At 35.8% G+C, this 23,826-nt stretch overlaps 1 protein-coding gene across 1 annotated transcript in view; it reads left to right on the plus strand.

Annotated features, from left to right (window-relative positions):
• LOC110192746 (protein FRA10AC1) overlaps positions 1-23,826 on the plus strand; it is a 52,890-nt gene that overhangs the window by 17,768 nt on the left and 11,296 nt on the right. The window contains exons 8-12 of the mRNA XM_020964123.2: positions 1,385-1,430; positions 9,501-9,614; positions 12,015-12,057; positions 13,701-13,825; positions 18,069-18,107. Coding sequence (XP_020819782.1) covers positions 1,385-1,430; positions 9,501-9,614; positions 12,015-12,057; positions 13,701-13,825; positions 18,069-18,107 — 367 coding nt within the window. The remainder of the gene's footprint in view (positions 1-1,384; positions 1,431-9,500; positions 9,615-12,014; positions 12,058-13,700; positions 13,826-18,068; positions 18,108-23,826) is intronic.

The following is a 23,826-nucleotide window of genomic DNA, read 5'->3' on the forward strand; positions in this document are numbered from 1 at the left end:
AGTGACAAATAATTCTGGAAAGGTGGGTAGGAACTAGATTGGAGAAGGCTTTAAACAGCAGTCTGAAGAGTTTGCATTTTATTCTAGTATTTAGCCTAGTATTTTGAGTTGATTTTATTTATATTGGGCTTTAGTTTATACGTTAAATTTTTTAAACTTTGTTTTCTTCATTAACATTTAACATAGAAAGTACATAGAATGCTTACTATCTACTGGGCACTGTGCTAAGCTGTAGGGATACACATACAAGCAGAAAGACAGTCCCTGCCCCCAAGGAGCTTACATTCAAGTAGGGGAAGACAAAACATAAAACAGAGCTAAAAAGGGAGAAAGGGGTGCAAATGAAGGTATTCATAGTGGGGACATGGTACAGAAAGTCCCATGGAGAATCAGGAGTGCATCCTGACAGAGAATGACAATATGATAGGCCTGGGCCTCCTCCTTAAAATGTATATTCTTGGAGGAATCTGCCAGAATCACCCATCAAAAGGAGAGGCCTCAGGGTAGCAGAGAACTTCTGATGTGAGAAGTAGTCTAGGTATGGTATGAACTTCCAGGAGGAAGCAAGATAGTCCCAGTTCCCAAGGAGCTAACATTCTAATGGGAGACACACACATATAAAGGGGAGCTGGAAGTGGGGGTATGGTAGAAAGTTGGTAAGTGTTGTGGAGGTCCTGGAAAAATAACCCAGAGTAAAAGAATCCCAAGTAGAAAAATAGACCCTTTGCTAAAATTATAATCAAAATAACATTTGAATGTGGGAGTTCTTGATTTGGAGAGGAAAACCTGACTAGCTGTTTGGGGTAAAGGTGGGGAGTATCACTTTTTCACAAAGAGTCCAAGCATGGTTCACTTCTTATTCCTGACCATATTTGGCCCAACCTTATTGGGGGAAAGAGGAGTCTACTGAATAATAGCAAGGGTAAGGTCAATAAAATGTCTTCCCAGTGAGGTTGCTTAGACCAGGAGTTTAACTTGAACTTTTTAATTTTAGAAATTCTCTTGGTTAGCGAGAGTCCTTTGATTATTTGTTCTTTGTTTGGTCAGCCTGATGTCATCACAGCACCAACATTTCTGTATTAGCAGCACCGAGAAATACGTATTATTCACTGAGCTAACTTAATAGATGACATGAACTGATACTTATTAACATCCGTAAACCCTAGTAGCTTCAATTTGGATTGAAATAAGTAGAATAAATGAGAAACAAAAGTTGGTGATTTATCCTTCTGATTTTACAGAAAAAGAAATACTGTAGCTTTCTTGATGGTGATCTTTTTAATTAGGTTGGAATACCTCATTATTCTAAATCAGGTCTCAAGTTTGATTTGATTTTAAAATGTTAAAATGTATTTCTCTTTTAATGTAATTTTTTTCTTGTTAGTTTGGATTTCGATGGCGAATAGAAAAAGAAGTAGTTTCAGGAAAAGGTAATTTTTTTTCCTTTCAGTATACAGGCTATTTATTATGTTTCTAAATAGCATTGATGAAAGTTATTTCTGGCCTTAGACAATTTATATCTATATTAATAGGACTATATAGAAGATGTGTTGTTTAGTTTTTTGGGTTTTTTTTTTTTCAGTTGTGTCTGACTCTTCATGACCCTCTTTGGGGTTTTCTTGAAAGATACTGGAGTAGTTTGCCATTTCCTTCTCCAGCTCATTTTACAGATGAGGAATCTGAAGCAAACAGAGTTAAGTGATTTGCCCAGGGTCACACGGCTAGTTATTGAGGTCAGGTTTGAACTCAGATCTTCCTGACTCCAGGCCCTGCCCTCTATCTACTGTTCTACCTAGCTGCCCTATGTAGAAGATGTACATGTGACATTTGAGCAAATGAGTATAAAATTATTTTACTTTCAGCAAAAATGTAATAAGCATATTGGATATGTTAGTAAACTGCTTACTATAATCATTCTTTATCAGATAGCTTCTAAATATTTATTTTAAACTTTTTTTCTCAGCAGTTTTTCTCTAATATGACATATTATCTCTAGATTCTTAATTGGTTTATTGATCTTCCTCCAAGTATCATTTTTTTCTGATCATATTCTTTTTTTATATATTTGCTTCTTCTAATCTCAGCAGACTTTTGGGACCTGTAGTAAGGGTCCTATATCCTACCTTAGGAAATATACTTTAGTTCTTCTGTAGCTTTCTTGTATCTCTTCCAGGGGCCAAATTTGTTCTTTATAATTTTACAACCTTCATTTTCAGTAGTATTATGGTGGTTGTTTTTTCTATTTACATTGTTATAGTTGTGTATTTTATTTTCCTTTCTTTTCTTATTTCACTTTTATCAGTTCATGTGTTTTTATGCTTCTCTATATTTATCATGTTTATCTTCTTAAATCACAGTAATATTTCATTACATTCATGTACACAGTGTATTTAGCCATTCCCCAGTTAATGGGTATCTACTGAAAGCCAGAGTTTTCAGTTCTTTGCCTTCCACAAAAAATGCTTCTATAAGGTTATCACCATTTCTTAAAGTATTTTAACCAACCACAGGCTCTCAGTCTTGAAAGAGACCTAAGAGGTCATCATAATTCCACTTGTTCTTGAAGGTCCTCCATAATATACCTGACAAATAGATATCCAGTCTTTGTTTGGAGATCTCCAGTGAGACAGAATCTGTTCCCTCCCAAGGCAACCCTTTGTACTTAAATAATTAGGATGTTTTCCTGTGCATCAAGCTTAAATCTGCCACTGGAAGTTCCATCAATTGCTCCTAGTTCTGTGCTGTTGGGCAATCCTTCAAATATTTGAAGACTGCTATCATGTCTCCCTTATTAGTTGTTCTCTTTTCACACAGCTAAACATCCCTAATTACTTCAGTTCTCATGCTAAATGAAGTTGAAACCCTTTTATGTCCTGGTTTCCTGGCTTTGCATACTCCCATAGCTTTCCAGTATTGTTAATATAACTGAATAGAATACACCAGATATGGTCCAACCAGGGTAGGCTGAATCTACACTATCACTTTCTTAGATACAATGCCTTTCTTAATACAACCTAAATTTACATTAGTTTTTTTTTGGTTTCTTTTTCAAACAAACAATTATGTAGTTATTGCCTCCCCAATCTTGTATATATGAGTTGAGTTCTTTAACCCAAGTAACAGTTAGATTTTACATTTATCATATTAATTTCATATTATTTGGTTTGGAACAGTGTTCTAGTCTGTCAAGATTTTTTGGATCCTGTAATCCAGTGTGTTAGCTCTTCCACCTGACTGTGTCGTAATGTCATTAATGCCCTTCTTCAGCCTTTGTTAAATATTTTATATAGAGTTAAGCACAAATCCCTGGGGGCTCTTCCCTAGAGATCTTATTCCAAGTTGACATGGGTTATTAATGATCATACTTCAGGCCTGGTCTGTTGACAAGTTTCTTATTTTAATTTAAACATTTTTATTGATATCTTGTTTTTACATTATTTTTATTTTTTGTATACATTCCTTTTTCCCCTCTCCAGAGAGCCATACTATATTAACAAAATGTTTTGCCTTGGCAAAAAGAAAGTGAAATACATTTTCTCATGTCTTCTAGAGGGGGAGAGAGACAAGCTTGCTCGTTATAATTATGTAATGTTTGGTTTGAGTTTTTTATTATTTATATTGTTTTCCAGGTTTTTGTTTACTTCATTTTGCATCAGTACATTTGTCTCTCTAAGCTTGTCTCTTTTCTTCCTCTGTTTTATTTCCAGTTCTTGACTCCTACAAAAATGCTGCCATAAATATTTCTTGTGCATATGAGACTTTTCTTTCTGTCTTTGACCTCTGTGGCATAAATGCCTAGCAATGGCATCTCTGTGTCAGAGGATGGTATGAACAGTTTAGTCACTTTCATAGCATAATTAAAATATTTTTTGAATGGTTGAACCAGTTCACAGCTTTATCAGCAGTGTATTGGTGTGCCTGACTTTCCACAATTCCTCCTAACTGCACTGTCATTTAGCTCATATTTTCTTTTCCCCCTTCAAGAATGTCATGAAAGACTATCAAGACTATCAAAGACTACTTTGCCAAAATCTAGGTAAATTCTCTCTAATACTAGTAGTCTAGTAATTCAGTTGGTCAGTCCAGTAATTCTATCAAAAAAGGAATTAACATTAGTCTAGTATAACCAGCTCTTGATAAAGCCAGTTACTTGTTAATTAACCATACTTTTAATAATATGTTATAGAATTTTGTCAATAATTGAAGTCAGATTGATTAGTAATTTGCTGACTCTGTTCTGTTTCCTTTTTTTTAAAGTCAGGATATTTGATCTTTTCCAGTCTTGTAGTACCTCTTCCATTCTCCCCATTCTTTCAAAGATTGCTGCTAGAGGTTTGGCAATCACATCTGCCTGTTCTTTCATGACCATAGTTATCCAGGCCTAGTGTCTGAGCTCCTAAAGGATAGCTTGATTCTTTCTTATTGTCCCCTTAATTGTCATTCATATTAGTTTCCTAGGAGCCATTTTTTCCATTTCTTTCTAGTTCAGAGATCATTTTCCTTAGCAGAGAAAACAGAAGCAAAATAATAATTGAACAGCTATTGCCATCACCACCATACTGTCCCTTCTTGATTTACTACCCCCCCAATATATCTAAAATGATGATCATAAAATAAAACACTTGGTTACCCTAAGATTTTTTTCACCATCCTGTTTTCTTTGATGGCCATAGCACATTTTGAGCTTTAATGTTCCTGGCACTAGTCTTATAGGACTTTACCACTCACTCTTTAGTAGTCACCCTCTTTTACCTGCCCTTCCATCTTTTGTGCTTGTTTATTTTATTTACTTATTTTTTATTTAAGTTGGTTGATGAGTTTCCTTTGTATCCACATTATTCTCTTTAGACAACTTCTCCTTTTCCTCATTGGAATTGTTTCTGTTAGTGTCTTCAGAATTTAAATCTTTAGTGCTTCTAATCATTAGTGCTGACTTCCCTTGTAGAATTATAATTCATAGGATCCTAGCTATCTTTTCTCAACTGAACCCTTTAAAATTTGCTCTTCTAAAATCTAGGGTGTATGTCAAACTATACCTGTGTCTCCTCTTGTGTTATAAAATTTAAAGGTGGAGCAGTCAATTTCCTTTATGATTTCAGTCGTTTCCATCCTAGAAACCAGTTCTTCCTTGTCAGTGAGAATCAAATCCAGTATAGAAGTTCCCCTGTTTAGTTTCTCCACTTTTTGAAGGATAAAATCTACATTAAAGCAAATCAAGAAGATATTAGCTGTTCCAATTTTCAGCCTAACGAGCAGATGTTTGAGTAGTTGGAAGTCTGCCATCACTTACTGTTATCATGCCTCTGTGCTAGGCTTTGATGTGTTCCTCAATTTTTTCTTTCTGCCCAGGTGGCCTGTATAATATGCTGATGACAGTATCGTTTCTGTTCCTATCCCTGTTGAGCTGCACTTGATATTTGCCCCCTTGGTTCCCCTGTATAGTTCATAGATTTCTTCATATGAATGTGTTCTCTTAGAGTGTGCAACTCTGCCACACCAACGCTTCCTATTATCTATCCTGTTATTTGTGAATAAGATATAACCTTTCAGAGCCATATTTCAGTAGTTCCATTCTATCAGATTTTAATGATACCATAAGGTCACATTTTTTTCTTCAGCAGGAATGCTAGATAATCATGCTTGTTAACTCATACATTGTGCATCTAGGACAATGGTTCTTTTTTTGGCATTTCATTTCCTGTGAATTCCTGATTATAATTACTCCTATTCTTTTTTCTACATTGTCAGTATTTCCTTTGATATCTAGCTTGGTGGACATGCCTAGGCAGTTTTTGCCCTCTCTCTTCCTTTTCCATTTTAAATCCTTTTTTTTAAATATTTCAAGGTATCCTTTTTATATTTCAAACTGTGGTCTAGAAATCCAAATCTTATTCTCAGATGCTGTTGTCTTCCTTTTTTGATTTGGCAGTTTATTATCTTTTATTGTTTATCTTATTTTATCTTTTTGTTTGTTTTTGTATCACCTTTGTGTTCAGATGTATCCATGTCCCTACCCAATGAGCCATACATTATAAACTGTTTAAAAAAGACAAAAAGCAGTTAAGCCCCCACTTCCCACCACAAAAAATTATCATATTAATTATTTTGACAGCATGTACAATAACACACATCTATAGACCCCCAGTCTGGCAAATGGAAAGAAGGTATACTCATTCAATTCTTCTCTGAGGACGAACTTGATCATTATAATTATATACCATTCACTTTGTTTGTTCTTTGCATTGTTTTAGTCATAGTGTATATTGTTTTCCTTGTTCTTACTTCATTCTGTATCAGTTCATTTAAGCCTTCCCATGCTACTCTGAATTCTTCATATTCAGTTTTTTCTTACAGCTCAGTACTGTTCCACTATATTGGTGTGCCATAATTTGGCTGTTCCCCAATCACTGGGAGAGTCCACCTTCTTAAATAACTGTTCTATCTTTCTCCTTTAAAGCCCTCACCTTTGACCAATGGCAGCAGTGAAAATACTGCTTGTGTCCCTAGTTTTTGTGCTGAAGACTACCTTCTGTTTAGAAGTGCATTTTAGGTTCTTTCTGGTATCATGTATGACCATGAGAATTACTAGAGGTAAGTGAGTAGAAGTCATCTGGTTTGACAGTTCTTAGGAGGGGCTCTGTCTCATGTTGGATACATGCACCAGGAAGACAGAAGAACCTGCTATCATTATCAGATGACAATTAACTGCCTCACTCTCTCTCAGCCTGGAGTGTCTAGCCACCAGTCCTTCTTTCTTCTTATGACCATTCCTGGGTTCTCTTCACTCTGTAGCCCAGCCGTGTCTGGCCAGCCTCTTCCTTAGGCAGGGCTTCATAGAGATCAGCTGGACTGTTTTTCTTCTTTGTCTTCTTTGGCAGGATGTTCTTTTTGCCTCTGCCCTCCCAAGATGGTCAGGATTCCCTTCTGCCTCTTCATGGCTTTTTCCTTTCTCAGACTACTGTGTGTTTCAGTGAACAGAGATAACAGTCAGCTAGCTATGTTAGAAACACAGGCGTTACACCTTCTGCACAAGTCATGGCAAAGGTCTCCCTGCTCTCCATTCATGCTGCACTCGTTCCTCAGTCATTTGTCACTTTTGCTGACAGCTTCCTGGGACAGCTGTGGGGCACACATCCAGTTTCGCCTCAACATAAAACTGTCCCTTTCTCAGTACCACTTTTATACCTCCTAAGGATTTTCTTATCCTTTCACTTTATCATGTCTTTTATATGGACTGTCTTATCTATTGCCTTGTCTTCCTGTGTGCTGTGGTGACCTGGTCTTTCCAGTCTCTCCCACTTCTTCCCAGAGTCCTCCTTCTTTTTTTTACTCCTCAGGTCCTTCTTTGTCTTCCTGTTAGGTCCTCACATTCCCTTTCCTTTGGCTTGAACCCTTCTCTTTAAACTTCTCTAGCTCTCCCAAATTTCATCTGTAGTTTCAAGTCCAAAATTAAATCTCCTCCCTTCTCTGTTCCATCTGGAGCCATATCAAATGCAAACTCACCACTTGGGATTTAAAGCACCCCACTTTTGTGGAAGCTTTGTTCATATCATTGCTTTTCACGGACTTTACTTTCTAGCCATCCACATACTAGTCCACCTGCTGCTTTCCACTTACAGCAAGCTTATTTAGAATCCATTCTGTGCCCAGTATCTTGCTAAGTGCTGGGCTGTGAAGACAGAAGTGAAACCATTCCAGTCCTCACAGGGCTTACATTTTGTTGGGGTTGGATGCAGTAACATGTACACATGTAAGTCATTACCTGCATTTGCCCAAGCCTGAAGTGTGCTTCCTCCCCATTTTTGCTCTCAGAACTCTTTTTCATTTCAGGTCAGCTCAGATGCCTTTTCCTGGGAGATCTGTCTTATGTCCCCCTCTCTATGCATTGTGTTCCCACAGTAGCTTATATTCATAAGCTCCTTGAGGGCAGAAATCATTTCCTTGTTGTCTTTTTATCTCTAGCTTGTGTAGGTCTTTGACAAAATAAGAAAAAGTTAATTGATGTGAATTAATGTACTCAAACTCAGAGAAAACAGCCTCACTGATGAGTATACTTGCACATTTGATATTATTTTAGTTAGTATTTTATGCTGTTTTCATAATGTGACCCTCCTCTTTTTCTTTTTGACATCCTGGCATGCACGACTGTGCCACCTCTGTTACTTTTCCTGTCTTAATGGTTTCTGACAACAAAGTATGTTAATAGATCTTGTTTATTCCACTAATAGAGGTATTACTGTATGATAGCCAAATCCACATTTTGAAAACAGAAAGTAAATATTACTTTGATACTAATGGATTTTCTAGACTGACTGACTCCCATTGTTTAGAAAATGGTTCTATTTGATTATTCTAAATTATCTATAGAGAAGCAATTAGGCTCCTAATCACCTGTTGTAGCCTCTTTATAAACTTTCACCTAAAGGTTACATCAATATAGTGTTTCAAATAGTAAATAATTAGAAGTAATTATTTTTGCTCCACAATTATTTTATGATATTTTAACATCTTTACTAATAACTTCTGTCTGTATAGCGCTTTTACACATGATATCTCTATGTAAAATTGTATAGAAACTTTTACAGTGTTTGAAAAGATTATTTTTGTTGGTTTAAATTTAAAATCCAGGTTAAACATTTTAAGTAAGTTATTTTTGTTTATCTTGTCAGCATTAGTGCCTGTTTATGTTGTCCTAAGTTAAGTCTGTGAAGTAAATGCATTGTGTCAAATATGAAATTAGCTGTGCAAAGATGCAAGCTAAATTAAAAGGCAGGAAATCATGTAATGCTTGAGTATCCATCTTGCAAGGGAATTGAGGAATCTAACTGAATTTTTTGCTTTTTAGCTGATAATTCTTACACTGTTGACATAGTACTTTTTTTTTGTTTATGGGAACAATCTGGACCTGAAATTTACTTGAGGTAGAGAACTCCCAGAACCAATTCCTTCTACCAGTGCAGAGTGGCATCTCTTCCACAGCTTAACCTTAGAGAGTTGCCTGGGGTATTGAAAGATTGAGTGACTTACCTTGTAGATGGTCCCACAGCCAGAATGTGTCAGGGGCAGCACTTAAACCCAGATTTTCCTGACTTCAAGGCTGACCCTCTATCCTAGACTACCACAACATTAAGAAATAGTAATATATGATTGAACATGGCCGTGTGTGTGTGTGTGTGTGTGTGTGTGTGTGTGTGTTTGGAAAATTTACTTTATGTTGCCTAGGATATGTTTCCATTTTAAATCTAGATTAGATATAAACTATTTTTAGATCTGGATTTTAGATATGGGTAACAGCTAATGCTACATCGTGCTGGAGAAGGAAATGGCAAACCACTCTGGTATCTTTGCCAAGAAAAATCCAAAATGGGGTCATAAAGAGTTGGACATGACTGAGAACGACTGAACAACAATGCTACATCATACAGGTCATAAATGAAACATAGGCACATGGTATTTTAACTAATTACCTAAGGAGAATTTTCTATGTGACTGTTTTTCAGGTCAGTTTTTCTGTGGAAATAAACGATGCGATGAAAAAGAAGGATTAAAGAGTTGGGAAGTGAATTTTGGCTACATTGAACATGGTGAAAAGAGAAATGCACTTGTGAAATTAAGTAGGTTGATTTGGAAAGGATTGTTTTTGATTTAACATGACATCTAACTAGAACTATTTCTTAAAACTATTAATGAATATTCATTAGCAGATAAAGCAAAATTGGAAATCATATGTCTATTGTTAAAAAATTAATTGGTATAATTAATATCAAATGCATTAAGTTAAATTAAGTGACTTCCTAAAAATTACCCTGTGCCTCATGATTTCTAATGGGACTTCTCAGTTCAAGAAGCCCTAGTGCTTTTTTTTTCTCTTGGCTCCCCATTGCTTTTAAGTTAAAACACAGTCTTCTTTGTTTAGTGTTTAAAGCGCTTCACAGTCTGGCTCTAACCTGTCTTTACAGGTTGATTACCCCTTACTCTGTATCCTTATGAACCTCATGCTCTAACAAAATTGGTCTACTTGCTGTTCTCCATTCACAACATCCTTTGAACATCCCCCCATGCGTACAGTGCTTCACTTACTTTATTCTCTTGCAACCTTTAGCTTCCTTCAAGGCTTAGTTTAAGTGTCATCTCATGTAAGAGGCCTTTTCTGAGTTCCCAGTTATTATTTGTTATTACCACCCCCCCCAAAGCCATATGCTTATTATGTATGCCTCTGTATTTTTTTATCTGTAAATATGGGATATTTCCCTCAGAATATAAGCTCCTTGAGAGCAAAGATTGTCTCAGTTTTATATTTATGTCTCTAGAACCTACCACATATTAGTTACTTAAATTCTTGTTGATTAATGAGGAAGTTAGCAAGTCAATATTATTATCTTTTCTTGCTACTGCTAAATGTATGCTTACTTTACAGGATTGTTGTAAGGATCAAATAAGATAACATATATAAAGTGCCTTTTAAACCTAAAGCATTATATGTGTCATCTATTATAGTATAGTCTTATTGTTAATAATTGTGCATCAGTAGTTTGTAAAAATAATTCTGTATCTGTCAAAATGAAGTGTCACTGGTTTTAGGGTTAAGATATGTATATCCATATATACATTCATTTCAGAGAAAAAAGCTTTTTTAAAAAAACATATGATCAATTCTCAATTATCTGCATTTATAAAGGGGAGCATGATAATCAAAAAATAATTTCTGAAAGCATGAGACTTTGTCTGTCCAAAAAGGCACACTTCAGTGTAGAAAGTATTCTGAGGTTACTTACTCACCATTGATGTGCTATAGTGGAGATAAGTTGCATAAGTACAGTGAGATAAAGTTGTCTTATAAAATACTGTTCCCTGTCTCTGGAATGGCAAAGTGGAGCTGTCACTAGAGATTTTGGAGATTAACATAGTTATCTGTGCATTGGAGGGGAGAAGACAAAAGTATGTATAATATATGATAATAGGTAATTCAGAAATCTTTTGTATTTGACTGTGGAGTGCATTAGGAGCATGAACATTCAACTGTTCATACACTACACCAATTTTCATGCCTGCTCCCAGACATTGCTTGATTTGGCTTTCTTTAGGACCTAGATAGACAAGCTAGGAGGTAAGATACCACCACTTTTTTCAAGTGGGAATATTAAATTGGAAATCAAACAACTAAGGTTCTATTAATTTACCACATAAACTTGAGTAAGATATTTAGTTGCTCTTGCTTTACTTTTTCCATGGGCACACATATGAGAATAGGTCTCTGTCCTTTCCTAGGTCAGGTAGATATTTTGAAGAAAAATAAAGTAACATTCTATTATATGTATTAATGGACTGGTTGATATTGTGGATAAGGAAATTCATAGATGATCTGCAAATTTATTTTAACAGTGAAAAAGCATTTATTGTGACTATTAAGCCACTAATGGCCACTATTTGCTGGTAAAAAGTATTTAAGAAAAGAACATATTTAAATCTGATCTCCATTCCTTGCTTCTGATCATTTCCTACTATTATTTCATCTAAAGGTCAGCCAGTTGGATCAAGAGCAAGGAGCCTGTATAATCAAGTACCTAAAAGTTGGAGCTTTCGCTGTATTTGAAAGCTCATTGGTCTCTTAAGAGTAAAGATATTATGTATAAACTGGTGATTGTTCTTAGATTTCTTTGAATTGAAACGGGTAGGGGTTGGCAGCAACCTCTGTTAATTTGTTTATCAAACATACTGGTAACCCTTTACTCCTTCTTCCCCACTAAAGTAATGTTATAATATTTTTTAATCAGCTGGATACACTTATCTAACTTTATTTCTCCCCCAACCCTTTTTTGATTATGCTTACGACATCTTTTTGAGTTAGGAGAGGCAGATAATATGCCCGTTATTTCTTTAGCAGATTATTTCCATTAATATTACTTTTGAGAAAGAACATTTTGGGAAAAAAGGAAATTTGTGAAGTTAAAAATGGTATGATAATTTGTTTATCCAAATTTAGTTAAATACATTTTATCACATATTTCTTTTAGGACTTTGCCAAGAATGTTCCTTCCAGCTAAATTTTCATCACAGGTAATATAATCTTTAAAACAAATTTAATTTGGGCATCTCAAGTAGCATATCTACTACTGCATCAGTACCCTTGAAGTAGGTGTTTATTTACCTACGTTAGATGCCTAAGCATTGGTTCAAGGGTTTTTTGCTTGGCCAAATGGTTGGATAGTTGTATAGAATGTCAGGACTCCATTATATGCCCTTATAAGCCAGGAGTATGGCGCTTGCTCCTTATCCATTCTTGATTAGTCATTCAGCAAACGTTAAGTACTTACTTACCGATTACCAAGAATTGTGCTAAGTGTTTTAAGTATATATAATCATGTACAGCTGTAAGCTCATAGCCCTGTGTAGGTACAGTGGATGGGTGTTGAAATTTTTGGTGGAGAGCCTTTTCTCAGATACTATAACAGATAGTTCCAACTTTTTGGTTCAGTGCCTTTCAAGAAATTATGTCATAAAACATCTCCATGTAGCAGTTTACATTTTCCTATAGGAACAATGTTACAGTTGAAGTGTTGTTTTTTTGATCAAGGGGACTTGGCCTTAGATTACAGATAATGACCAATAGTATGTCCTAAAATCAAAGATAGAAAAACTCTAAAACTCATCAGTCACTTAACACAGTAAAACTATGGACCAAATCCTGTAAAATGGGCACTCGTTGATTAAATAAAGAATCCCAGCATACTGTAGAGAATTCAGATAGCACATTAAAAAATAGTATTATTATATGTCACAGATTTGACCTGTCTACAGGTGTTAAATGTAATGGATGTTCATTCATAAATATCTGATTGCTACTTTAGAGTTTATTAGTATATTTGGTGAGATTTTAGATGGACTAGATCTCTTAAAAAGCCATCGATGGAATTTTTAAGTAATATTTTCTTTCCCTTTTAATAAATTTACTTGAAATAAGTTGTCACATTCAAAATAGTTAATTGACATTAGAGATCAGAATCATTGAACCATCAAAATATATGGAGTTCTCATTAAATTTACTTGTTAGAGTTTGGAAAAGAAGAATTTCTTCTTATTCATTCTTTCCAACGCCACCCAGTTGCTTTGTTTCCTAATGTCAGAAACAGCCTAGAAAGAAAAAATAAGTTAAAAAAGTTGGGGGTAGGTTGTGGTGTTTGAGTGTGTTTTTCACGCTCAGCTGGTGTTCTCCATTTCTAGTAGCATATTTTCTGTGGTAGAAACCTTTCAAATTAACATTAAAATATGATTATATTTATAATGTTCCATTATTTCAATTGCATTTTTAAAAAAGCAACTATTCCTTGGTGACATAAAGGATAAAGTGCTGGACTTACAGGAAAGAAAGACCTGAATTCAGATGCTTCAGATGCTTAACTAAGTCTATGACTCTAAGCACTTAGACTCTTTCTACCTCAGTTTTTTCCTTTGTAACATAGTGATATGATAACCTACCTAATTGGGTTGTTGTGAGTACTGAATGAAATGATGTATATAAAGCGTTTTGCAAACTCTAAAGCACTTTATAAATGCTATTATTATTATTATTATTACTATCATCATTATCATAATCATCATCATCATTATTCCTAATTCTTAATTGACATTTTTTCATACATTGTTTCTTGTGTGGAAAAATCAATATAAAGTCTATTGTTTGCTTAATTTTTAACATAAAGGAGAAAAGAAGTCAAACCAAAAAAGATAAGGGGTAGAACTGAAGAAGATTGTGAAGAATCATCACATAAAAGATCCAAATTATCTTCTTCAAAAATGCAGACTTCCAAGAAAAAGAAGGGAAAAGGTATGAACAAATCAATATGTAATTTACATTTATAAAAAATTTTAAAGGCATAAACATAAAATGTATAAAATCCATTTATAAATATAAAATTGAACCTGACTTCTCTTCTTCGGATATAAAGTGCAAAAGATATAAGGGAAAATTCCAAATGTCTTAAACATTTCAAAAGTTGTAACTTGCCAATAGTCAGAGAGTCAAGAAAATTGAATCCTAAGCCCACCTTTTGTGTGACTGGGCAAGACTCTCATCTGTCAAATAAGGGAATTGGACCAAGTGATATCTGAGGTTGCTCTCACATCTAAAAATTGAAATCTACCTTTAAAATATTTTAGATAAATTAAATTTTAAGTCTCACTCTGAGAGTAACTTTTTTGTTCTTGTGGGCCCATGATGAAAAATTGACTTTAAATTCACTAAATTCCCTATCATTATAATGAATAATCACCAGAAGCAAGCAGACAACTTAGAAAGAAAATGTCTTATGAATTTGATCCAATCCCAATGCTAATAATGTAAGAATTTCAAAGCTAAAGCTGAATTATATCTTTGGACAGGAGAGGGCTGTCTTGCTCCACTTATGGAAATATGCATACTGTATTTTTTCCCTTTGTATTTCTAGTGAATTATTATGGTGAAGTGTCATAGTCTGAAGGCCAGTTTTGAAATTAGGAATTCTTGATGGAATGTTCTACCTGAGAATGGTAATAGTTTTGTCACCCTGGACAAGCTAAGGCTTTCAGTATCATTGACAACTCTCTAAGGCATCAGTAAAGGGAATTTCCACATTGTTAATTCTCCACACTAGTGAAGTCACAAGTCTGGACCAAAAAAGCAAATAACCAAATTGTAAATGCACTTTTGTATATTTTGACCTAGGTTTAAGCTTGACCAAGTCATTTAAACTGTAGAGAAAACATTCACATTGTGTTAAAAAACAGGGTCGAAAGCAGAATTCTTATTTTGTCTCTTGCTCTCTGCCTTTTCATCAATTTTAAAATAATAGTAGGAATTGTAGAGATTTATTCATTCAACGTGCACATATATACATTGTAATTTTTAGTAAAATTTTAGGCAGTTTAATTTGGAGTGATCAATTAGTTCTTAATTATATTATTATAAAAATTAAATTTTATTACTTTAGATCATTTTGTTTTAGGGTCATTAATAGCCATTCATGTGCACATGTCCTCATTATTCTACATGCTACATTTTTTAGAGCCCCTGCCTTGTAAGAACCTATATGATACCTATAAGATAGTTATTCAAGCAAATAGTCAACAAGGAGCATGTTGGATCTCCCTAAGTTCATGTACCTATATGTAAAGAAAGGTAGATCATTGTCCCCAGTCTGGTCTAAGGAATAAAGAACTAGGTGAGAATATATCTGAGAAGTTTATCCCAAGCCTTATCTGGATTTGGGGGGCCAGGAATATAGGTAGAATTTGTTCTAGGGCCATTTCTGAGATTTAGATTTACTCTGAGCTCTGAAATAGTATGGGAGGTCAGTGATTTTAAGACCCAGATGTTGAGTAAATGAATTACATAAATCAATCAGGTTGGCCTTTTTGGTGTTTCTCCACATCAAACTACCTCAGCCGATCCAAAATTGTAGTATACATATGTGCTTGTTGAATGAAGAAATCTTTTTATTAGGTTGTTGCCAAGTGTTTAGCTACTTTTTACTTGCTTTCTTATTCATAGAAGATGAATAGGAGAAAATGAACAAGAAAGAGCATTTGTTTGGCTCTTGGCAGAGCAAGCCATACCTGCCTTACAGTTTGTTATCTCTGCCCACTAGTTCTCGCATGCAGGCCTCTAAAGAGGCCATGCCTGCTGAGCTTTGGCCTATGAGGCATCCATTTGCAATGAAAGATGACTGGGGAAAGCAGGACTGTGCTCAATAACCAGGGTAGATTTGACTTTTTGCCTTGCTGCTAGCTTTGTTTGCTTAAGTAACTTAGAGCAGGGGTAGGGAACCTGTGGCTGGTTCCCCATCCCTGACTTAGAGTAACATAGGACAGCTAGGTGGCACAGTAGATAGAGTGCCAACCCTGAAATTAGGGAAGACTTCATTTTCCTGAGTTAAAATCCAGCTTCAGACATTTATTAGCTATGTGACTCTGGGCAAGTCACTTAACTCTGCCTGTTTCTCATCTGTAAAATGAGCTGAAGAAGGAAATGGCAAACCATTCCAATACCTTTGCCAGGCAGTCATTTTTTCAATCGTGTCTGACTTTGTGAACCCCATTTGTGGTTTTTTTGGCAAAGATATTAGATGAGTCTTCCTGACTCCAGCCCCAGCACTCTTTCCACTGGGCCACCTAGCTGCCCAGGTATCTTTGCCAAGGAAATCTAAATGGGATCACAGAGTCCAACCACTGAAATGACTGAACAACAACAAGAGAGTAACAGCTGAGCTCTTCATCATTCTAATAAGAGTGCCTGGTGTAAGGATCAAATGAGAGAGCTTATATAAAGCATTCTGCAAACCTTAAAGTGCTCTATATGTTAGCTCTTTTTTTCCCTTTTTTGTAATTTTCCCTCACTTAGGAAGTGCAGTGGAATGATTTCATTAGTTTAGGGAATTCCCAGATTGGGGAGGTCCTTGTAATTGATTCAAGTCACCACCTTCCTGTAACTTAAATTCTTAGAAAATTGCATATGGAAGTGAAGGCCTTTGATTTGTGCCTCTAATTGTGTATACTACTGACAGGTATTGAAAAACAGTTCTTGCCTCTAATGTCCTTGGGGTGTTATGAAAATTAATGTTTGTTTGCAAAGTACTTTAAGGATGCAAAAATTTCTCTAGAAATTTCTCTAGTAATGCTGTGTAGACAAATATTTTTGAGGAGGAAATAAAAGTTATCACCTAAACTTCCTTTTTTTATTAATGTTTTCTGGATATTTTTTAAGACCAGATATGTGTTTGTATGGGGAAGGATAATGTGAAATGATAATAGATGAAGTGTGTGTATAATTAGACTCTTATATAATGAAATTTCCCCTGGCCAGGAATAATCCCATTATGCAGAAGTATGTAATGTGATAGTCCTTTTATTGTCTTCTCAGGGCTTATCCATTCCCACCTAGCCTACCTCCATTTTGTATTTCTCTTGGGATATAGTTCTGAGCCCCTAAGTGTTACATATGATTCAGAGAGATGATAGGTGGGCACTCGTGTAAACAAATGTTAGGAATTCCATTTTGAATATTGATGGCTGTGCAGCTTTCTTGTTCGTCCATACTTCTGCTTCTGAGGGTAGAGGTGTTGCCTCTTAAACAGTATCTAATACAGCTGACACAACAATTCAGCAGTTTCCTGATATGATTATTATCCTGAAATTACGACCTGATTTCACAGCAAGAAAGAGATTATGTAATAGATGAAGAAATAGGAGATTAGGTTATCTACTAATCTACTTTGGTTTAATTATTTTGTAACAATTAAGTTAACATTTTATTGATGCCTTTTGTTTTTTGTATCACAGTCATTTCTAGGTATAATGTTCTTTACCCTATCTGGTGACCCTTTCCTCGTAAGAAAGACCACAAAACAATAAAACCAACCAACATTGACTGTTTGGCTTCCTTTAGAGTTAGAATTGACTTCATTTTAATGTTTATTTGATTTACATTATTGTTTTATTCAACAAGCATTTATTAATCACTTACTATATGCTAGTTATTATGCTAGGACCTAGAGATATGACAGAAGTAAATGTAGTTTGCCCTTGAGAGGCTTACTTTCTTTTGGGATAGTCTTGGTGTATATCTTGTTTTTCTGGTTCATTCTCCTTCATTTAAGTTTTCTTATGTGTCTCTGTATTCCTCATATTTCTTTTGTTTTGTTATGATTAAGTAATATTCCATTATATTCATATAGCTCAATTTATTTAGCCCATTCTGCAATCAGTGCTTTTTCATTGTATTTCTGGTTTTTTGTTAGCTTTGTTTTAAGAAGTAAAAGATCTATAGTATAGACAGGCAGATAGAATCAACTATGGTCAGACAAATGTGACCACTCCCCGCACTGGAGCTGTTAATTCACCTTGACAGTCAATCAATAAGTGTTTGGGGCATGCCTGACTAAGTTCTGAGGACTGTGCCCCACATTCTGGAGAGCAGATGCACACAAAAGGGGTATGAAACACAGGCTTTTGAAGGGATTTATATTCTAGTTAGGAAGACACAACTGACAAATTTGAAACATTCAGCTTTGATGAATGTGTGATTTTCTTTGCAGAACATTCTTCCTCAGAGAAATCAGAAGGGTCAGATAATGGTAAGTATTAGATTTGGGTTATTCCCATGGAATTCTAAAGATTTGAGTTGTGTGAATTATTAAGAGGCATCTTGGGATGCTGATTGGGAGGGTTCCATTTGGAATCAGAAAGACTGGTTGAAATCGGTCCTCTGTTACTTATTGGCTAGGTGATGTTGGTCACGTAACCTAACCTCTTTGTATCAGAGATGGCACTCTAGGTCTCATAAGTGATAGTTGGGTTGTAATCTGGTAGAGGGTCTCCATTCTGGGAATTCTCAGTGATGATGAAATCAAAGCTCCTTTGTTTATTTGGGTGAGTTAATAACTTTCATTTTGGAGTACTTGAATAATATGGATCATTTTATTAGCTGTGACTAAAATTTCTTCTAACATTTTAAAAACATGTCAGATTACCTTGTCTTTATTTTGGAGAGATTTTAGCTGCTTCATTTTTTAATGTCTCTTTACAAATAAATTAGTGGGGGCAGGTAGGTGGCACAGTGGATAAAGCACTGACCCTGGAGTCAGGAGGACCTGAGTTCAAATGCAGCATCAGACACATAACACTCACTAGCTGTGTGACTGTGGGCAAGTCATTTAACCCCAGTCGCATCAGGGACATTGGATGAAAAATACAATGTCAGTGGATGCACGTGAATTCTAGAGACAAACAGAAAAGGTGATTTGAGGAATTTTAAAGAGCTGGTAGAAATAGGGAGTGAGCACACAAATATATTTTTTAATCCGTGTAGCATTGGAGAGTAGGAGGATTTTAACTACTTGAAGATAGTCCCAAATTATCAGGAGACTTAGGATATAATTCATTCTCCTTTAAAGTAGGTCTGCTTTATAAGTTCATATGCTTTGGAGCATGTTTTTTTCTTAACTCCAAAGTGACAAAAATGTCTTCCACTTTTTTTGAGGCCATTTACCCATACTTCTTTCCTCTGTCTTTTAAACAATTTTTTTTTATAACTGTGGGAATCTCTGTTCTGGTCAGGGGCCACCTAAGCAATACATTTAGTAATACATGTGGCACTAAAGTGAATACTGTATAAAGTCCCTACTTGATTATTGAGCTGTGTGGAAATGAGGAATTTTGGTAACAGGTCATTTTTGGTCAGTTTAAAAAAAAATAAACCTGGAGCAGCTAGGTGACACAATGGATAGAGCTCCGGCCTTGGAGTCAGGAGGACCTGAGTTCAAATGTGACCTCAGACACATAACACTAGCTGTGTGACTTTGGGCAAGTCATTTAACCCTGATTGCCTCACCAAAAAGCAAAAAAGCAAAAAATAAAAAAAAACTCCCTTTAAATAAGAATGTTTAATTTGTTTAAAATAGATTAAGATTCATCATTGCATTACTGTGCATATAAGTGCTTAATCTTTATTGAGTAGAATCTGGTGCTTTGTTATGTACTTTAATTTTATATAATTTGTAAATATTTTGTAGAAATGTGTGGCGGATTTAATTGTAAATTTCTAGGACATGGGTAAAACTTGTAGCTATTCTGGAGTCAGGAAATGGTGGTCCTTAGGAGACTGCTAAAATTTAAATTGGTGATTTCTTTGGAAGTTAATGAAATTTCCAATACAGGTATGAGGTTTGAGAAATATTTTCTTCTTAACCTGTGGCTTCTAACCTCATTATTCCATTGAAACTGCTCTCTCAAGTTACCAGTGATTACCTAATTATACTTTTCTTCATCCTCAGTGTCTTCTACCTCTCTGTAACCTTTGACATTGTTGATCACTCTCTCCTCATTGATACTTTCTAGGTTGTCTAAGCATTCCTTCTCAGTCTCCTTTGCTGGACCTTCTTCCAGATCATGTCCTGTAGCCCTGGGTGTCCATCAGGGTTCTCCCTTGAGTCCCCTTCTCTTCTTCCTCTACATTGCTTCACTCAGTGAATCTCTCAGCTCCCATGGATTTAATTACCATCTCTATGTGGACAGTTCTCAAATCTGCCTATCCTGCCTTAACGTCTCTGCTGACTTCCTATCTTGCATCTCTATTTGCTTTTCAGACTCAAACTGGATGCCCAGAAGAGATCTTAAACTCAACATGTCCCCAGCAGAGCTCACTATCTTTTCCTCTCACTCTTCTAAATTCCTCTAAATCCCTTCCCCCTCCTCTCTGTTTTCCCTGTTGTTGTAGAAGGCAACATCATCCTCTCAGGCCCTCAGGCATGCAACCTATGTGCCATTCTCAACCCCCCCTGCCTGTCACCTTCCATATCCAAACTATTACCAAAGCCTGTCGATTTCCCTTTTTAATCTCTCTTTATATCTCTCTATATAGGTATATCTGTATATTTCTTGAATATGCCTCTATTTCTCCTCTGACACTGCTACCACTCTGGTGCAGACCCTTATCATTCCATGCCTGGACTATTGCAGTAGGCTACTAATGGGTCTGCTTGCCTGAAGTCTGTCCCCACTCCAATCCATTGTCCATTCAGCCACCAAAGTAATTTTCCTAAAGCTCAGGTCTGACCACATCACTTGCCCTACTCAGTAAACTCTAGTCCTTCCAGGAGCAAATACAAAATGCTCAAAGCCCTTTATAACCTAGCCCCCTCCTACCTTTCCAGTCTTTTTATACCTTACTCCCTCAACAAATATTCTTCAGTTCAGTGACACTGACCTCCTGGCTGTTCTAGGAACAAAATACTGCATCTCCTGGCTCTGGGCATTTTCTCTGGCTGTTCTTGTGCCCAAAATACTCTTTCTCCAAATCCTGTCTTTTACAGGAAGCTTTTCCCAACCCCTCTTAATTCTAATGCATGTCTTCTTTTAATTATTTCCTATTTATCCTGATCCTTCGCAGAGCTTTGTACATATTTCTTTGCTTATTGTCTTCCCCCATTAGATTTTGAGCTCCTTGAGGCCAGACAGAGACTTGTCTTTTGCCTCTTTTTGTATTCCAGCACTTAGCACCATGCCTGGCACATAGTAAGTGCCTTATAAATGTTTATTGACTGACTGAGTTACCCTACTAGGAAATAGTCTTTCTGTAAACTAAGGTTATAAAAAAACTCCGTAAAGGATAAAAACTAACTTCTGATGTTAAGTATTAGAATGGTAAAACATAACACTCGTGGCATATGATTTTAATACTGATAATTGTCTTACTGCTATGAGAATCTGTTGCTAGTGTTCTTATTTCTGCAAGTATCTCCACAGTCCTGACAGATTTTTAGTTTCTCTTCCCTTAGTTCATTGTGTTATTTCGGTTTGGTGTTTCATGAGTTCTCCTGAAATCTACATTGACCTTTAATCACAAAAGAATGAGGTTGATCTAGATCTAGATCTAGGTCTATCTATATCATCTTCCAACGCTAGAGGATGTGATCATTTTCTCTAATATGCTTAAATTTAAGTGTATTTGAATTGTGTGCTTTCCTGCTATTGAAATCATCAAAATTAGTACTCTAGAGGGAAGACAGTTCTAATCAGGGCTCTTTCTTGGCCTCTTCTCTGTCTACATAATTTCTCTTCCTGATCTCATCAGTTCCCATATTTATGCAGATGACTCACAGATATCCAGCCCTACTCTCTGGGCATCACCAGCTGCCTATTGGACATCTCAGAATGTCCCAGAGACATTTGAAATTCAACATGTCCTAAATAAACATCATCTTTTCCTCCTCCAAACTCATACCTCTTCCAAACTTCTTCCAAAGAAACATGGTCCCAAGGAATTCAGAGATGAGTGGCTTAGGTCCTCCCAGGTACAGTCTCTGGAGGCCCAGTATGGATGCTCTAATAGCACAACTGGTAGGATGGGATGGAGCCAATATCACAGGTGTTGTAATCTAGTGATTATCTCTCTAATCTCCAATCCAATCTACACTTCATCACTATTATATTGTTCTGTATTAGTATGGTGATTGTTGGTTTGTTAGTTTCCCTCATCTCTGAAAACTGGATTGTATGCTGAACTGTATACACATCTTGGTCTTTGGAATGGAGTTGTCAGCTCTTCTCCATACTAATGTACCATCACCATATATGTAATGCAAAAGGAATAACTGTGAGTTATACTTAATCAAAACTGTATGGAAGTTTAATGTTCAATTTTTCATACCTATTCTTTGATAGGTGCTGGATGAAACCTTAGAGATCTTCTAGTCAAACCCTTTCATTTAAAGATAAGGAAAATAAGCCCTAGGGAGGTATGGTGACTTAACCATGGTCACAGGTAGTTAGTATTAGAGCAAAGATTCAAACCCATGTTCTCTGACTCCAGACACAGTATTGTTTCTTGTATGCCATATTTTCTGTATGAGCCTTAGAAATATATATCTATATAATCTCTCTCTTTCTCTATATATACACATACATATACATACATGTACATATACATATACATATACATATACATACATATACATATACATATACATATACATATACATATACATATATATACATATACATATACATGTATACACACACACGCACACACACATATGGAGAGAGAGAGAGAGAGAGAGAGAGAACCTCAGGAGATGATCTGGTTCTGTTTCCTCATAAGTCTTCTCCCTAGGATTTTCTAAGTAAAACACGATGTCAGCAAATAATAATAGGTTTGTCTCTTTGCCTGTTTTTATGCCTTTCATTGCATTCTTGTGTGTTAATGTTATTGCTAGCATTTTTTGAACTATATCAGATAATAGTGGGAAGAAGGGAACATCTTTGCATTACTCCTACATTTATTTGGAAAGCTTCTAATGTAGACTAAGAGAATGTTAATAAGTACCAACCTATATGCTCAGTTTCTTGTTTCTACAAAACTTTTATGAGAATAATCAACATGAATTAAAGGACACCCTGGATGAAAGTATAAAGGGAAACAGGTTTTCAAAAATGACATTCTATAGCAGACAAACAACAACAACAACAACAGTAAGAGCTGACATTTGTATAGCACTTACTGTGTGCCAGGTGCTTTACAATGGGAGGTAGGTGCTGTTATTATCCCTGTTTTACAGATGAAGAAACAGGCAAACAGAGGTTAAGTGACTTGCCCAGGATCACACAGCTAGCAAGTGTCTGAGGCCACATTTGAACTCAAGTCTTCCTGCCTCCAGGCCTTCCTCTCTATCCGCTGCACTGCCCAGCTTTATTTTTACTTTATATTCACAACAAAAAGTCACAGAGAATACAAGATCTTCTTTTACTTTTTTTTCACTACAAGAAAACATTTGATTTGTCAGAGCACAAGACTGCCTTAAAACCTGTAATAAGGTGTTAACCTATGCCTATGTCAAAATCATACACAGTATTCCTTGAAAGATAATAAAACAGAGTTAACTTTGTTCAACACTCTTCTGATTATTAAATCAATGAGGCACAGTATAGGGAGATGTGTTTGCTACTAGCATGAAGGACATTCAGTGGGAGTCCAAAATGGAAGAAGACTTCCCAACTGATAGTGCGGTCTTCCAGATGTGTCTATTTCTGGAGGATGACTTTACATTGATTGCATCAAGCCTTAAAGTATTGTAGAGGTCTCCTAAACAAGGAGAGTCTTTGGGAAATGGCATTATGTTTTTAATGACCCTAAACTTTTCACTAAACAAAACCTCATCTGTTATTTTTTTCTTTTCTATTTTACATTTAAAAAATTTTTAAACGTTTTTTTGAATTTCACATTTTCTCCCTTCTTCCAGGTCTTCCCTTACCCATTGAGAAGGCAAGCAATATGATGCCCATTTTATATGTGAAGTC

The sequence above is a fragment of the Phascolarctos cinereus genome, unplaced genomic scaffold, assembly GCF_003287225.1.
Source record: "Phascolarctos cinereus isolate Bilbo 61053 unplaced genomic scaffold, phaCin_HiC Scaffold_3;HRSCAF=262, whole genome shotgun sequence".
Lineage (NCBI taxonomy): Eukaryota > Metazoa > Chordata > Mammalia > Diprotodontia > Phascolarctidae > Phascolarctos > Phascolarctos cinereus.